The sequence below is a fragment of the Saccopteryx leptura genome, chromosome 4, assembly GCF_036850995.1.
Source record: "Saccopteryx leptura isolate mSacLep1 chromosome 4, mSacLep1_pri_phased_curated, whole genome shotgun sequence".
Taxonomy (NCBI): Eukaryota; Metazoa; Chordata; class Mammalia; order Chiroptera; family Emballonuridae; genus Saccopteryx; species Saccopteryx leptura.
The window spans coordinates 119550071-119567854 of record NC_089506.1 but is presented as its reverse complement, the minus strand read 5'-3'; the positions used below and the strand labels follow the sequence as shown (position 1 = coordinate 119567854).

Below are 17784 nucleotides of genomic sequence, written 5' to 3'. Positions count from 1 at the left end.
AAGATATCCATGTGATTGAGATTGCTTTCTGGAGAGTTTCCATTTTCTTTCTGAACTGTTTCTCTTACTTATGTAGCCAGGTATTTGTGTGTTCTGCTTATAGAGCATTTAAGAGTGGTATTGTCAAGAAATCAAGCAAAATACAACAACAACAAAAATACAATCGCTTCTCAGTTTTTGGCTAAGATCAAGTGTAAAACATACAAATAAAAATAAATTTAAAATAAAAAGAAGAGAAACTAAACAAAAAAGAACAAAAAACAATAATCAAAACAAAATAAAACAAAAACAAAATAACTAAAGAAAAACATCAGAAGAAAAGAAGTATGTTCCTCAAACACCCAAGGAAATAGAAAAGGATTTCCAAGAGGTTTTTCTCCTTTTTTCCAGTAGGTGGCTCTGGATTACAAGTTTTAGCTCTGTAAAATTCTCAGTCTGGCCTGGACAGAGAAGCTTCTGTTCCAACGATGAAGTCAGGGCTGCAGTTGCAGTGATGGGTGGGGCATGCTCCGAGGGATCTACAGCTTTAGCAATAGTGATCTCAGGCCTCTAGATGCTCCTCCCAGAGGACCTGTTACAGAGCACCTCTGTTCTTCAGGGGAAAGAGTGGCCCTGTAAAACTAACTGTGGCATATGTCTCTGCCATTTTCCATACCATCAGGGAGGGAGGTGGTGGGAGGCTGAAGGGCTGTACTCTGTATTTTTGTATCTCTGTCCAAGTGCAGGCTACCTGTAGACTGTAGGAACAATGGCCGTGACCCCACACTCTGCTGCTTTGGTTCAGTATCTCCCCAGGTTCCCCTTATTCTTTCTGCTCCTCATAGCAGAAGACCCAGTCACCTGGGGTTTTGCCCTCTATGGAGCCCAGTAGACCAAAATCCAGACAGTCTACCACCACTTCCCTGTCCAGAGCTCAACAGTGAGTGCATCTTATCTTCAATGCCCCTCCCCATTCTTTACCCTTCCCACCTTCAAGTCAATTTGGTGCATGGATCTTTCAGGCACACCTGCAAGCCCAGTTGGGGTTCCTTTGCTGAGGAGGAATATAGTTGTTCAATTTGTTGAAATTTCAAAGGGAGCAACCAAGGGTATCTCTCACACCACCATTACTGTAATGTCATCTCTCGTTTGTTTCCTTAGATTCCACATATAAGTGAAATCATACAGAATTTGTCTTTTTCTGTCTGGCTTAATTCACCCAGCATAATATCTTCTAGGTCCATCCATCTTACTACAGATGGCAAAATTTTTGTTTTTATGGCTGAATAATATTCCATTGTGTGTGTATATATCACTTTTTCTTTATCCATTCATCTATCAATGGACACTTAGGTTGCTTCCATATCTTAGCTATTGTAAATAATGCTGCATAGTGGTGCATATATTTTTTTTCAAATTAGTTTTTTCAAATTCAAAAATGAGATTGCTGGGTAATAGGTAGTTCTATTTGTAACTTTTTAAAGAAAGTCCATACTGTTTTCCATAGTGGCTGTATTAGTCAACAATCCCACCAACAGTGTACAATGGCCCCCTTTTCTCCTCATACTCACCAGCTGTTATAGTTAAAGTGACTTTTTTCTGTACTAACATACTATAATGCCAGTGGTCCAAGCCAGGTGGGTTCACACTGGATTTGCACCAACCACAGAAGAATTGCAGAGCCAAAAGACATTGGCCCATTCCCGTTTATTGGATTTCAGTGGCAGTGGGTGAGCAATCAGGAAAACTGCCCTCAGGGGAAAGTACCTGTAGCCCTATATAGGCTACACACTCATGGCTTTCTGCCATGTGCTCACGCACTAATCATGCAAAGTGCTTGCAACTGGAAAACAAGTGAGCAAACCTAACACAGCTATTTTCCCTACACACACTTCTACAGAAACCCTTGTTTTTCAGTCAAGTCTCCAAATACTATTTTATGCTGTCAGTCCCCACCTCAGATAGTACAAAAGTGACAAGGGTATGTTAAAAGTTTCAAAGATGCTCTTGGAAAACAGAAGCTGGGGAATGGCATTAAATATGAACTTGGGTCAGTATTAAAACATAAGTGGGTCAAAAAATCCAACTATTCCAATCTGGCCTTGGTGGCAATGGGCACTATGGACTCCCCAGCACTCGCTGACAGCACAAGCTCTTCAGCCACCACAGGAAAGAACAGCCAGTATTATCCCTGCTCCCTGGCCAGCCTTTCCAAGAGCACCCCCAGTTCCTCCAGCAGAGGGCTCCTTGTAGAGCCAGTTAGCTCTGCTCCCCCATGAGCCACACTGTCTATAAACTGTTCTTCTCACAGGTTCTCAAGCACCTGGGCTACCAAGCAGTTTGGATGTTTTAAAAAATGAAAACTGAAAGAAGATCAACCAATGTTATTAATGGTTATCTCTGAGGGGTAGCATCAGTGAATCCTCTATTTGCTCTTATGGAATTTTTAGTATTTTCCATTGCTTTAGGACAAGAAAAATACTTCTTGTTTTATTAAGAGGCTTAGAGGCTGGCAAATGTCAGCATCCCTGCTTCCTCACTGAAGGGACAGCACAGAGAGGAACTTCAGAGGCTGCTAAAGGCATTGTGTCCATTGCCTTTCATTCAGTTACTTCCCAGTGCAAGATACTAAGATGTCCACAGGGAGAAAAGAAAAGGGCCTCCCCTTTTTCATGCAAACACTCCATCTAGTAAGTTCCGTTGAAGGGCTGCAGCAGCGTGGTAGGGCCTTGGCTGGCCTGCAGGAAGCCAGAAAAAAAGGGCAGCCGATGACAACAGGCCCCACCTGTGCAGGTTGGGAAATGGGTGGGTAGTGGACAGGTACCCTATTTGTAGCCATGTCAGCCCTCCTCCTTCTGCCCTTTCCACTGGCAGAGTTACCCGGTGGCAGAGGCTGGGTTAGATCCCTTCTAGATTGAAGAAACACCGAGTGTCCAGAGTGTAAAAGGCCCATTCTCACCTCCCCACTGCAGCTGGGGCAGTTACCAGGCAGGCTGTACAGGCTGCTTGGTATTTGCCAGGACGGAAAAGGAAAGAGGTGTGACCATTACCTGATATCTTAAACTCAAGGTTGCTGTGAGTTTAGGAGAGGGTGGAGAGGTTTCAATGTAGTAAAAAGGGAATGGGCACCGGGCTGATGCACTGTGGCCCCGTCCCACACTGGAACATAAGGTAGCTAATAAGAATCAGGCAGCTGTACATGAGCTGACAAGAAACAGTTTACCCAGCACTAATTGCTTTTAAAGTGTGACACAGTGTGCCTGTCTGTAGTATGCAATTATTTGTGTAGCTGAAAGAAACGCTTACTATTAGAGATTAGCTCTGGAAGATTCAACACACCGACAACCATGATGGGCTCTGGGCAGGAAACGGGATGTGGAATGAGGGTAGGAAAAAACCTTTCTTTCAAAGAATACCCTTTTGTAACTTTTGAATCCTGTACCATACATATATAACTCACATATGAAAGTCAGCATACACACATGTGCAAACATATACGTGCAAGAGAACAGGGATCACCTGCACAAAGCTATAAACTTCTCGGTCCCTTCTGAGCCCTTCCTAGCAGAACCCTGCGTCCTCCTCTGCACTATCTATTCCCCAAACGCCTACTTCCAGCCATGATGCCCACAGTAGCCTAATTTCTCCTCCCCAGCCTCTCATATGACACAGAAGAGCATTACCCATTCTGGCTCTCCTCAGCACCCCTAAATATTAAAATATCTTGTCTAAGTTATATTCGCTCAGAACCATGCAGAACTAATCAACTAACTCCAACAGAAGTCACCTCTCCCAAATACATCTGCACACTATTGAACAGCCTCAGCCGGAGGGCACGTGCGGCAAAGTCACAGTGCAGTCGGGAGCACTAAGCTTGAGGGTCACGCACCCTTGGTCTTATTCAGTCTATGTATGTGACTTGAGGCACATCAATTCACTTCTCTGGGCCTCAACTTCCTTAACTTATGAAGAAGGGGCTACAAACAATCTTTATGAATCTAACATCCCATGAAATTCCACCATACAGTGCTGTTTTTCATTCTTTTTTTTAGTATTGATTGGTTTTTTTAGAGACACAGAAAGAAAAGAGACAGAGACAGAGAGAGAGAGAGAAGCATTCATTTGTTGTTGTACTTAAGTTTGTGTTCATTGGTTGCTTCCTGTATGTGCCCTGACCGGGGATCAAACCCACAACCTTGGGGTTTTAGAACAACACAATAACCACCCAAGTTACTCAGCCAGGGCTCCAATGTTGCTTTTCTGATTCTCATCCCCTCTGAACTTGATGTGTACTAAGTGTATTAAACAGCACAGTCAGACAAAAATATAATGTAAGCAATATGTAATTTAAACATTTTAGTAGCCCACAAAAAATAAAAAGAAACAGGTAAAATTAACTTTAATAATGGATTTTATTTAGCCCAATATTTCCAAAACTTTAACATGTCAACATGAGGTAATCTGTGTGAGTCTGGAATGCTGAGGAACTACCAGGCAAAAAGAGAGGCTGGACATTCCAGAGGAACAGCAGAGGCGTGAGAGAGCATTCTGTGTTCAGAAAACTGGCTGGCAGGGCAGTTGGGGGGCACGGTGCATAAGGACCAGAGACCCTACACAGCAGTGGAACTGAGCCAAAATCCGCTCACAAATGGCCTGAAATTTCATGAAGAACGTGGGTTTTAGCCTGTGGGCCACAAGAAGCATTAAAGAATTACCTAAGGTAGTGAACAGGACCAGACTTTCATTTTAAGAAATCATTCTAAAGAAGAGACCTCAAAATTTATCTGCCTCCCTTCCCTTCTGCTCCCTGGGGTTAACTCTAAATAGAAGTTGTTGACTCACAACCCTTGAAAATCACCCTACAAAAAGCAAAAGGCACCTCCTATATCCTTGGCATCAGCAATGACATAGGTCCGAGCAGGGGGTGGTGTGCTTGGCCTCTGGCCCCAGAAAGGCTGGCTCTTGCTGGAAGCCTTTCACAATCCTGATGACAAGGCAATATTTTACACTTACTTGCACAGACACATGTAAGATTCTTGTGGCTAGTGACAGAAAATACTAAAACACCTCAGGCACTCAAAGGCTGAGGGCCTGCCTGTACCTCCTCCTCCTAACAATGAGTAAAATTGTTCACCGCCTTCAAAACCCACGGCCCTCTGCCCAGCCCCTCTGCGTGTCCTGTCCAACTCCCCTAGTAAGCCAGTTCCATTTTCAGCTCATCAGCCTCTAAGGCTGGACTCGTGGACCTTTTAAGACCACACAAGAAAAACTTGTGCATTATACAAACAATAGGTTATATGTCATTGGAACAGGACATAGAAAGGGGGACCAGCAACAGTGTCTACAGGAAGGCAAGGACACAGGCAGAACCTGGTGAAAAAGCCACTGGACAAAGTACAAAACTACAACTGCCTGGCAGGAGACAGTATTGACGGAAGGAAGGCCAGGGCAATGACACTGAGTGTAAGAGAGCAGGGTGTGGCCACTGGCAACCTGGAAAACTGAGCTGAAGCCCAAGAAGCACCAAGCAAGATCACTTTACTGGGTCAGAAAAGCAGAGACTCATTTTCTTTGGTGGCCACTGGGTGGTCCGGAAAGCCATGCCCTGCTCTGAACACAGATCCCATCCAAGCAGCCTCAAATCCATTGCAAAACCATGGGAATGGGGTACAGATAAACAACTAGACCAGACTCAGGCAACAGAGTATGATAGAGAAAAAGGAGGTCCTCTCAGATGGCATTCGGCCTAATGAAAGGCCTGCCCTGGGGTGCAATTTTCAGCGGGAAGTTTTCAAGGGGTTTTTCTGAACTTCAGCTTCATTAACACCTTACCTTTGCCAAAGACTCAATGTTTTGTGGACACACTCCCAGCTGCCAGACCCTTCTTCACATGGGCCTATATACAAGGGGCTATTCTGGAGGACGCGTGCCCTGCAATCCAGCTTCATCTCCAGATGCTCTGCTGACACCAGCCATAGCAGGCCGCACAGGGAAAGACAGTCAGGCAGCAAGATGCTCCATGTGACTGGCTCAGCTCCTCCTAGAGTCAGGCTGGCCCCATCCATAGGGGCCCACCCTGCAACAGGAAGAGGGTGCCACAGAGAGCCACTCTGCTGTGAAGAGCGAGGCCGAGGTGGAGAGGCACAGCTACTCAATCTTGGATGGGGAGCTGGGAGAGAGAGGCAAACAGGGTGCCCCGGATCCAGTGGAGGAGCTGGGCCAGCTTGCAGAGGAAGGGCAGGGAAGGAGGAGAGGCTGCAGGGAGAAGATCAGAGTCAGTACACCTGCACCCTCGCCTGCACTCGGCCGTCTCCCACCTGGAACAACACAACCAACTTGGGAACATGCTGGGTTTTTCAAAATCACACTTGAATACTTAATGTTATTTGCTGCTCCTCCATTCTCCAACAATAGAGATTATCACTTTCTCTAGGACCTCACTTAGATTACAATGACCTTAAATTTGCTGAAAAAAAGATTCAAATTTATTTTGTTTTAATCTTTTTGATATACAAAAAAACTGCTAACATGGCTACTTCTGGTAAGATGAATTTGGGAAGATACTTTTACTACATTCTTTTCTGTAGCTTTTTGTGTGTGTGTGACAGAAAGAGAGACAGAGAGAGGGACAGAGAGAAAAAGACAGGCAAGAAGAGAAAGGAAGAGAGATGAGAAGCATCAATTTTTCATTGCAGCTCCTTAGTTGTTCATTGACTGCTTTCTCATACGTGCCTTGACCAGGGGGCTACAGCAGAGCGAGTGACCCCTTGCTTAAGCCAGCGACCTTGGGCTTCAAGCCAGTGGCCTTTGGGCTCAAGCCAGCGACCATGGGGTCATGTCTGTGATCCCACATTCAAAGTCAGCGACCTTCCACTCAAGCTGGATGAGTCTGCGCACAGCCAGCAACCTCGGGGTTTCAAACCTGGGTCCTCTGCATCCCAGTTCAATGCTCTATCCACTGTACCACCGGCCAGTCAGGCTCTTTTCTGTAGCTTTTCATTTGGAGCCATGTGACAGTATTACCTATTTTCATCATAAGTTAATTATACTGCAATAAAATAAAGTAAAATTTATCTCTTTGGAATTAAAGCTGAATTGGTTTGTTTTCATTATTTGAATTACTGATTTTTTAACTTCTTTATTTTTCTTAAAAAAGGAAGAGGTGGCCCTGGCTGGCTGGCTCAGTGGTAGAGCATCGACCCAGCACGTGAAGTTCCAGGTTTGATTCCTGGTCAGGGCACACAGGAAAAGTGACTATCTGCTTTTCCCCTCACCCTCTCAACCTTCTCTCTCTCTCTCTTCTCCTGCAGCCACGGCTCGATTGATTCAAGCACCGTTGGCCCCAAGTGCTGAGGATGGCTCCATCAAGCCTCTGCCGCAGGCACTGAAAATAGCTCAGTTGGGAGCATGGCCTCAGGTGGACAGAGCATTGGCCCCTGACAGGTGTTGCCAGGTAGATTCCAGTCAGGGCACATGGAGGAGTCTATCTCTTCTCCTCTCACTTAAACAAAAAGGAAGATGTTATTTTTTAAGAGTGCTATTGGCAGACTGACTCCCTTCTGTACATCCTTTCCACTGAATTATAACTGCAGACCATTCATAGCTCCCCTTTCCCAGGGCGCCGCCACTGCAGTGGGTCTTGGCAGTCACTAAGGCTGAGGACTACCCGCCAGGGCTCTTCCTGAAAAAGTCTGAGCAACTCTACACACAGCAAGCTCAAATGGCCCCTGCTGTCACACTTTAAAGATCAGGGTTTATTAGACTAAAGGGCTTATAAAAACCTTAAAAATTTTTCTAAATTTTTATCAAGTCTCTGGAACAAGCAGAATTAGAGAGCAGGAAACAGAAAATAGACTAAATCAAGAACTGGCAGCTTTAAAAAGAAATTGTTTGTGGCCCTGGCTGGTTGGCTCAGTGGTAGAGCGTCGGCCTGGCGTGCAGAAGTCCCGGGTTCGATTCCCGGCCAGGGCACACAGGAGAAGCACCCATCTGCTTCTCCACCCCTCCCCCTCTCCTTCCTCTCTGTCTCTCTCTTCCCCTCCCGCAGCGAGGCTCCATTGGAGCAGAGAGCACTAGAATGGCTCTGATCGCAACAGAGCGACCCCCCGGAGGGGCAGAGCATCGCCCCCTGGTGGGCAGAGCGTCGCCCCCCTGGTGGGCGTGCCCGGTGGATCCCCGTTGGGCGCATGCGGGAGTCTGTCTGGCTGTCTCTCCCCGTTTCCAGCTTCAGAAAATAAATAAATAAATAAATAAATAAATAAAAAGAAATTGTTTGTGCACCTAGCCTAGTCACTTTCGCTGTGGTTCTAAGGTTTCTCAACCACAAAAGGAAGAAAAAGAAACCAAAGGGACTGGATAAGGGTTTTCAGTTTTTCCTCCAGTTTTGAGTTCTATGAATTGTATTCTAAGTCTAAATTCATGAGAAGAGTAGAGATTAGATCATGAGTCACATAGAGGAACACACAACAATATCTAAAAGAATGAGCGCCTCTCCTTTGGCCCAGTGTGTGCTCGTCTGAGGCATTAACCCTCAGGAAATAACCAGGGCTGTTCCCAAACACACTTGGGGAGCCTACGTCTGCCTCACAGTGCTACAGAAACAGAACATGAAAAACCAAAACATTCTGCAACGGGGAGCTGTTAAAATCAATTATGGGATTTTTCTATAAATTGGAATATTATTTAGCCATTTAAAGGCATGTTTCAAAGAATATTTATAATATGCAAAATTTACCTATATCCATATACCTCTATATATAGAAAAAGATTGAAAGTGTAATCATTCTAATAGCAGGTGATTTGTTTTCTTCTTTCTACTTTCCCCTATTTTCCACATTTTCTAAAACGTACATGTATTTCATTTACAATTTAATGTGTCAACACAATTTTTAAACATTATGATAAGGAAGAGTTGTTTTTTGTTTTTGTTTTTTAACCCTAAGCTGTATCAGAGTTGAACTTTGAATAAAGTAGAGGAAAAGATAACAATAATTCAGAGCCAATATCCAAGGCCAGCAGGGTAGCACGGGCTTTCCCAGACTGCTCACAGACGCCAGCACTAGCCTCTCCTCGGTGGGCTGGGGCCAGGTCCTGCTCCAATCCCACATCCCTCCTTATAGAACAGACTGGGACAAGTGGCACAGCAGGTACTTCCATGCCCAGGAGGGCTTCCCCAGGCCCAGCCCCTGTCAATTGCTCCTTTCCAGGAAAGGGGGGAGGGGAAGTGGCTTCATCACTCACCTGGATCAAACCTCACCACCAAGAGGCAGAGGATCAAGGTGGCCAGGAGGCTCTTTTTGAAGGGCAGGGAAACAAAGTAACTCACTGCAGAGTTCCACAGCCTGCGGAGCAGCATCAGTAGTAACAGAAACTTGTGGGAGGAGCCTGGTCAGGAGACAGAGAGTAAATGTAGGGTAAGTCACAGAAACCAGCTTCCCTAAACCTGAGCTTTGAGCTTGATGATAAGAGTTGAACAAAAGGTAACAAGAACGGTTTAATCATGTAATTTATAAAGTGGTTCTAAAGAAGACTCTGAAAGCACCAAAAATATTTTAAGGACAAACTACATCACCAGAGTATCATCTCCTTAGAGGAGGACTGTGACAGACCGTATCTACTCAGCTAGGTAAACCTGGCATATGCAGTATTTTCCTAAATACAACCCTCATTATCTTAAAGCACTATTTATATTTCGGCCTAAGATGCATGGAGTTACACAGAGCACAGGTCTTAATGATCACGGTGATGCAGGGAAATGAGGGCACTTAGCACACCCAGTGAAGAATTCAAAGTCCTGGATTGTGAATACAAACACAAACACTTTAACCCAAAACAAGTAGTTCCCAGTCCTGACAGAATACCCTAAACTTGCCATCAAACCCCTTTCCATTCCCTCCTCCCCAGGGGGTGGAAGGGTAGAGGTCCTGAGTAGTCACAGAGAATTCCTCAAGCCAACAAGCCCTGTTTGCAAAGAAGCAATTCTGTCTCAGCAGGTTCATGCTCTTTAGCACACAAAGAAAAACACTCAGGAAAACAGGGTTACAATCTCCTAACAGTTGAAGGGTTTTGGGGGTGGGGATTATGCCTATTCTATATTTTACCAAGATAAAGAACAACTTCCCTACAGAATTGCCCATTGATGGAATGAATTGCTTCAAGAGATAATGAATTTTCTGCCCTTAGAAGTATTCATGTATAGAGACCACTTAAGGAAAAGGAGATGAAAAGGACTCAAGGACCAGGTGAAGGTCTGGAGTAGAGGAACACTCCAAGTCCCTGAGTAACAAATCAACACCCACACTTACACCTGTGCCGGCTCCCCTTACATGATGCCAGCGGGGTGTATGGTGCTGGGTCTTGAAGCGGTTTTCCTACAGAAACCAGTTTATAAATCTGCACTCTTAACATGGGCTGTCCCTGAGAGGGTGGGCGTCAATTACTGAAGAAGACACCCAGGAGGTCTAGTGAGTGCGGGAGACATGACACTGGGCAGGGGCACCCAAACTGAAGATAAGTAATTTTCATCTCATACATCAAGCTACCAAGTTATTGTTAGTTTCCCGCTTTCCTTTGGCTATCCCCACGCACACCTCGACTGCATCTGCATTGATGCCAGCACTGTAACATCCTGCCCAGGCCAGCGTGGTGCAGGCAAGAGATCTAATGAGAGGGCCCCAAGGAAATGGTGACTTCCAGGAGAAAAGAGTCAAGGTCCTAAGACCCAGCAACACCTACTTATACGAAGTCTCCTTCCACTGCCAACTTCAGAGGGTCTCGGCTTTGAAAGCAACTCAACAGGTTTTCTATTGTGTAATTTGGGAGTTATTCATAAAAGACTTGCTCCATCCTGGGCGGCTGGCTCAGTGGTAGAGCATTGGCCCAGTGTGTGGATGTCCCAGGTTTGATTCCTGGTCAGGGAGTCAGAAACACCCATCTGCTTCCCTACCCCTCCTCTACCCATCTTTCTCTCTCTCTCTATTCCCCTCTCACATCCATGGCTCGAATAGTTGGAGCAAAGTTGGCCCCAAGCTCTGAGGATGGCTCCATGGCCTCAGCCTTAGGCACTAAAATAACTCAGTTGCTGAGCAATGGAGCTGCAGCCCAACTGGGCAGAGGATCGCCTGTAGGGGCTTGATGGGTGAATCCTGGTCGGGCGCATACAGCAATCTGTCTCTGCCTCCCCAACTCTCATATAAAAAAAAAAAAAAAAAAGACTTGCTCCCAACTTCCCAGGAGTGTCATGATGGACCCCCATAGCCCGGAGGAAAGCCCACAACTACGCTTTACAGGAGCTGCAGAAGGGCAACATCCTACCTTCCTGGCGTGGCTTCTGGTCTTTCACAGGGCCACAGAGTTCCTGTCTCTGCTTCTGCCTCGCTGTGCTGATGGCCTGGAGAGCTTCCAGCTGCTGCTCCACACTGAAGGCTTCAGAGCCCACCACTAGCTCCTCAGCCTCCGCCAGGCGGCCCAGGGGCAGCAGCACCCGCTGCAGGTGAAGTTCTGCCAAGGCGCTGTACTCTGGAAGACCCTGATTGTCTGGGTCTCGGAGCCAAGCCCTGGCTGCTTCCAGCACAGCTCCAGGCTCTTGTACTTTGCTGTACAGGAGAACACTGCAGCCCAAAATAATCCAATCCCAAGAAAAGAACAGTCAATGCTTCACAGTTGGTTTAACTCTCATATCCACTGTACTGTACTATCTAGCTCCTGCCCTGTGTCCTCCAGCCCTTCCCTACAGAATGCTGAAAGAATCAGGAATTCCTAGAAAGCACAACAAGCTCTCTCCACGCTACACTCCACTCTGTCATCCCACTCCACATCTCCTATTCCCAGTGTCCTCTCTCTCTCTTTCTTCTAGTCCAGTCCTAAATCCTCCCTTCCTCATCCTTCAGTGCTGCTTTGAGATCTGAAAACAAAACAAAATAAAAAAAGGATAAAACAGGAAGAATTCGATTTGGAGGGAAATAGAAAAGGGGGAAGAGGAGATATTAGGCACTGATTCAGGAGAGGACACAAACATTCTCATTTCTAGAATGATGCAATGAATCAGCAACAAGGACCTACCACAGCTCTAGGACTTTGGGAGGTAGCTTTTCAGGGGTGTGGTAATACTGAAGAACCCAGGACAGGACTTCCTGCCACCGATCCATTTCTGCCAGGGCCTGGATCCCCACAACACACAGGGAGCATTTCACCTCCAAGGACCTGTCAGCAAAAAAACCAGTTCAGGTTTAGAAGTAGTTCCCTCCATTTCCATTCACACCTATTCCCCAGCTCCCGATTTAACTGTCACTTCCATCCTGCCCATTAGTATCCAAGTGGGCCTCATAATTACAATAGGTCTCATGGGCCCCACCATAGAGAAAACTGCCCATTTTCCCAGAAATGTAAAGTTCCTGTAAACCTCCTAGAGGCAAATCACCCCTTGCCCAACATCTTTGTATGCAGGTGAAAGTTTAAATGAGCTAGCTATGGTAAAGGAAACCTTCCCGTCAGGTGTGTGGGTGGAGAATTATTCGCTCTGTGGAGAAATGGGCAGGGCCGAATGTAGCTAGGGGGACTTCACGACTGGCCTTCTAGTACCAACAGTGAGGTACCTCCAGGCACCCAGAATCACAGCCTTCAGCGTTTACTGCAAGAGGTCCCCCAAGCATACAACCCCTAAATTCACAACTTGGACTCCCCAGTTCCCGGGCCAACTTTGGCTATTCTACCCCTCCAAAATGATCTAATCCAACTTCACAACCCACAGAGAAATGATGCCCTCCATTCCAAAATAGGCCAAAGCTCAATGGAGAACCGAAGTTTTCTCCAGGTTGATTCGCTAATCCAGTTCTTCAACAGGACCAGAACTATTTTCCCACTCATCAGCCAAAAACTTGGGGGCAGGGCGTGTACCTAGGAAATGACTGAGTCTGCTCATGGAAATAACACTTGATACACATTCTGTCTTCCTATCACGCCATCGTACTGTGGCACGCAGGGGAGAACTAGCTAAGCGCTGCTCCGGGCCTCAATTTTCTCCTCCGTAGAATGGGCACACCCACCTGCTGGAGGCTCCCCGTGCGCAACCCGGAATGGCAAACTGCTGGCTCCCCGAGTCCCTCCCCAAGCGAGCCCCGTGTGCAACCAGGATCGACAGACCGCTGGCACCCCGACTCCCTCCCCAAGCGAGACCCGTGTGCATCCGAGAATGAGACCACTGGCACCCGGAGTCCCGCCCCAAGCGAGCCCCGCACGTACACGCCCGCAGGCTCGCCCGCCAAGACGTCAAGGTTCAGGTTCCGCCCGGCTCGCTCGCAGGTGTGCAGCGCCGCCGGGAAGTCCAGGTGCACCACCAGCAGGTCGGCCGCCTCCTCCAACAGAGCCGCGGCCGCCACAGAAGGGAGGACGCTCCCGAGCCCCCTGAGGGGAGCTGCAGGTGGCGCCGGGTCACTCTTCATAGCAGCCTGGCTCAGGGCCAGTATCCTCGGATGTCTGAGGGGCCACCTCTCCAGTTCGGCCGGGGAGAAGTGCGGAGATCTCACTGCCCTGTCCACAACGTTCTCAGAGTCCGAATCCCCGAAAAGGAGAAGCAAGGGGCCTCATTTAAGGCCCAAGCTGGGCTCACCGGCGCCTGGAAACCAGTTTACACTTCGGATGTGCAGAGCGGCTGCGTGTCTCCAGTACCTGGCCTAGTTGCTCCGACCCCACGACTTACACGGAGGGCCCTTAGCACGGGAGAGCACAGTCCGGATAGCTTTTAAGAACAAAACTGCTCCGCGGAAACCGAAACTACGTTTTCCTAGTCCCGGGACACTGTGACACGGTTCCGGAGGCGCACGGGACGCTGGGAGTTGTAGTTCTCCGGACCTCGACTCCACAGCTATCTTGGGGCGGATGGGCAGGTCTGGACTACAACACCCAGCATGCCGCGCGCCCTCAGAAACTGGCACTGACGGGGCAGAAAACAAACTGGCACAGCCGCCTGAGGTGAGGGAAATCAAAGATGTGTTGAGAGATGATGAGTCGGTCCCCCTGTTAACCAGGCCTGGCTGACACCAGACAGAAGAAATTCCAGCGAGGAGCGATGTAATGCTAATGCCGGTGTCCCAGGCCAGGCAGGCTCACATTGTATTTGGCCAGATGGTACAGTTACTGCGAAGCCGGAAAGCGTTGGGCCATTCGGTTTATTAGTTTCTGGGAACTGCCAAGGAGCAAATAGGCAAAGGAGGTTTGCCCTGCGGGTGGGCGAGCGAACAGGAAAACTGCTGCTCGCCAAGAGCAAGTACCTGCCGCCCTACATAGGCTACACACACACACACACACACACACACACACACACACACACACGCGCGCGCGCGCACGCGGTTCTGCCACTTGCTCAGGCACTAATCATGCAAAGTGCAAGTGAGCAAGCCTAACAGAGCTGTTTTCCCTACAATGTGCAGTTTATTATCTCTTCTCTCAGGTCACTGTTAGCCCCGCTTTACAGGAGATGAACTTGGAGCTTATTTACATAATCTGCACAAGAAACACAACTAGTGACAAAAATGACGTCAATCTAAGGCTCTTTGGCTCAAAGGCACATATGGAAGCACATTCTGTCCTGCAGGATGGGACTAAATCTATGCTTCTATTCAGGGGCTCACTATCATCACACACTCCAGTCACATATGTTTGAGCCTTCATGTGTCACAGGAAATAAAGATCCAGTGCGTAATGCAGATTATAATAAAGTTTCAGAGCAGAGCTAGTATTGGATAAATGATAGCTATAATAATTGTTATTAAATAATTTTACACAGATACATCAATACATTTATTTATATTCTGTGCTTCACTCAGGCTATTCTTGCCAACTTTATAATAAGCCCTCTCAGTTTGGATTTCTCTCCAGTTTCCTCCTACCTTTTGAGCTCTCTCCAAAGCTTTTCTAGAACTTTTTGCTCCCCTGGTGATTAGACCAGCCCAGCACAGGTAAGTGCCTGCTCACATCATACATCCCTGCCTCTTGTCACCAGGTTTAGACACAGCCATATGCTGACTTCCCGTTCTCCGTAGAAAGTCCTCATGAAAAGCAGAGATAGAAATATCAAATCCATCAGACTCTAAGTAAAGTAAAGTACAGACCCTATAACCACGTAAGATGATGAAGTTAGGACTCCGCTTGTTCCACATGTACTTTCTAAACACCTACTAAGTGCCAGGCCCTGTTCCAATGAACAAAAGAGACAGAAATGTTTTTTTGTGTGGAGCTTACATCATAGAAAGCAAAATAGAAAACAAGCAAGGAGCCTCGCCTGTGGTGGAGGATGGAGAGTTCACCCTGAACACTGAGGTCTTTGGTTTGAAACCCAGGGCTCGCCTGGTTAAGGCAGTACCAGAAGAAATCAAGGAACAACTAAAGCCTGACCAGGCAGTGGAGCAGTGGATAGAGCGTCAGACTGGGATGCGGAGGACCCAGGTTCAAAACCCTGAGGTCACCGGCTTGAGTGCAGACTCATCTGGCATAAGCACAGGCTCACCAGCTTGAGCGCGGGGTCACTGGCTTGAGCGTGGGATCATAGACATGACCCCATGATCTCTGGCTTGAACTCAAAGTTCGCTGGCTTGAAGCCCAAGGTCGCTGGCTTAAGCCCAAGGTCACTGGCTTGAGCAAGGGGTCACTCGCTCCACTGTAGCCCCCCGGTCAAGGCACATATGAGAAAGCAATCCATGAACAACTAAAGTGCTACAATGAAGAACTGATGCTTCTCATCTCTCTCCCTTCCTGTCTGTCTCTCTCTCTCTGACTCTCTCTGTCTCTGTCAAAAAAAGGGAACAACTAAAGTGAAGCAACTACGATTTGCTGCTACTCACTCTTCTTTCTCTCTCTCTCTCTCTTCCTTTCTTTTTCTAAAAATCAATAAATAAAATTTTTTTTAAAAGCCAGTGAAACATATACAGGAGTATGTCATATGATAAAATTGTTAAGGATAAATAAGTAAAATAGAGAAGAGAGGTTGACAGTGACAACAGTAGGGGGGTGGATAAGAGTTAGTACCTACATTTAACTTTGATTTCTAACAGTAAATCCAAGATGGCAGGCAGAGCAAAGAGGAAATATGGTCATCACAATCAGGACTAGACCAAATCTGAGGAATCACTATTCATTTTGGAATGCTGCCCTGTGTGGGCCAACATACCTTCAGGATCACTCGTGAGACGTGTCCCCAGTCCCTTTTCCTCACCACCAATGTGCATTTCCACACAGCAGACTCCAGAGGTAAGCAGAGAGCCCTGGCAAATGTGTATCCATCTAAGACTGAAGTTACCAGAGTGCTTTATCAGCTCTGCCCCAGATTTGACATCAGACGATGAAGATCGTTAGGAAAAACATCGTTATTGGACTGGAAAAATCTGTTTCTCAGAACTGAGTTTAGAAGCCTTCCCTGAAAAATAAGAAGAGCAATAGGGGCACCGAAAAACAGCCTTTAGCAGGCTTTGGCAGATGGAGACTGGCACAGCAACATCACCTTACTTCCAGAAGCACCACCTCTGAAAGGGTGAAGAAATATCTTGATATTCCCAATCTTTCCAGTAGGTGGCAGCACAACATTTTTTTAAAAAAGAGCAGACCTGCCGGAAACAAATTTGCCTATTTAGTGGCTGCAAAACGGCAACCAGAATAAGGTCAAGATATGTAAGGGAAGAGGTGTGTGTGTGTGTGTGTGTGTGTGTGTGTGTGTGTGTGTGTGCGCTAAAAGTCATATTAAAATATGATTGTGTTCTACTTCATAGTGGTCAGTATGACACCACTTAACCTTTAGCACTGTTGTGCCCACAAATGGATTCTTCCACACATATCTACTGTGATTCCTCCATCTCACCTGTGTCTGAATGTACTCAGAATTTCTTAAGCTAAGACACAGCAATCCTAAACAAAAACAAGTTTTTTCCACCTGGCAGAGAGTAAACAGGTATTATAAAAAACCAACTATGCTGTCCTTGGGATAAGACAAGTAGAAATAAGACCCGCTCTATGAGGCCTGGCCCACATTAATATTTGTGTTGTTGGAATCTTTTCATTTTGGGAAAACTAGTAGGATAAGTGAGACACGAAATCCACACGTTGAGCCATTGCTTTCCCTTGAGCCACACTACAGAACTTTCCTTTGTCCGGTGGGCAGCGTGTTAATTGAATCATACCTTCATCTGTGGGTGTGAATTTGCTCAGCCTGCTTTGAGCAGGAGGCATGTTGGTGTTTCTGCAGCAGAAAGAGCTGCAGACTGGAAGCTGGGTTGTACCAGTTAGAATCCTGGTTCCCCTGAAAAATCACCAAACTCCTCTGAGTCTCTGTCTTCTCATCTGAGGACACTGATGCCAACACTTGCCACAAAGGGTGAAAGTGAGGATCAGAAGAGACCATCTAACAACTGACTGAACTCTTTAAATCACTGGAAAATGTCAGGCTATATGTGATATTATACCAGTGTAGTATAGCACTATCAGGTGAGATGGTATAATACACTGGGAAATGAGTAAGAAAAAGAAAGAATCTCACTCCACCTAAAAGTTCTATAATTTTACTTTGTAACCTGGATTCCAAATCTTTAATCTTCCTTAGGAAGGTCAGAAGCACCCACATCTGTGGTCAGCCCAACCTGTCTTGGCCTCCCCAAGCCTGTTCTACAATTCATGACAGTAGATAGGATTCATAGTTGTCCATCTGAACATATCTCATCCAGTCAGAGCTCCTCAGTACAAGGACATTGGTGGCAAAGGTCTGGACACAGTAGGATCATGTCTAGAGTGGACCTTTGCCGAGAAGCAAGCCAAAGAAATAAA

The 17784-nt window shown here is 46.6% G+C and overlaps 1 protein-coding gene across 3 annotated transcripts; it reads right to left on the bottom strand.

The window, feature by feature from the left end:
* Positions 1-2449: 2449 nt before the first annotated feature.
* On the bottom strand, positions 2450-14252 carry PEX26 (peroxisomal biogenesis factor 26). 3 transcript variants are annotated; one of them, XM_066381154.1, is made up of 5 exons: positions 13219-14252; positions 12040-12180; positions 11293-11588; positions 9220-9363; positions 2450-2717 (listed from the first exon to the last, which is right to left on the bottom strand). In XM_066381154.1, exons 1-5 carry the CDS (start codon positions 13416-13418, stop codon positions 2650-2652), a joined length of 849 nt encoding a protein of 282 aa, XP_066237251.1. In that variant the 5' UTR covers positions 13419-14252; the 3' UTR covers positions 2450-2649. The 3 variants fall into 3 exon arrangements, with proteins under 3 accessions (XP_066237251.1, XP_066237250.1, XP_066237252.1); XM_066381153.1 differs by lacking the exon at positions 2450-2717 and adding an exon at positions 4373-6234 and having other exon boundaries at positions 13219-13936; XM_066381155.1 differs by lacking the exon at positions 2450-2717 and adding an exon at positions 7215-7480 and having other exon boundaries at positions 13219-13553.
* Between the last annotated feature and the right edge of the window lie 3532 nt (positions 14253-17784).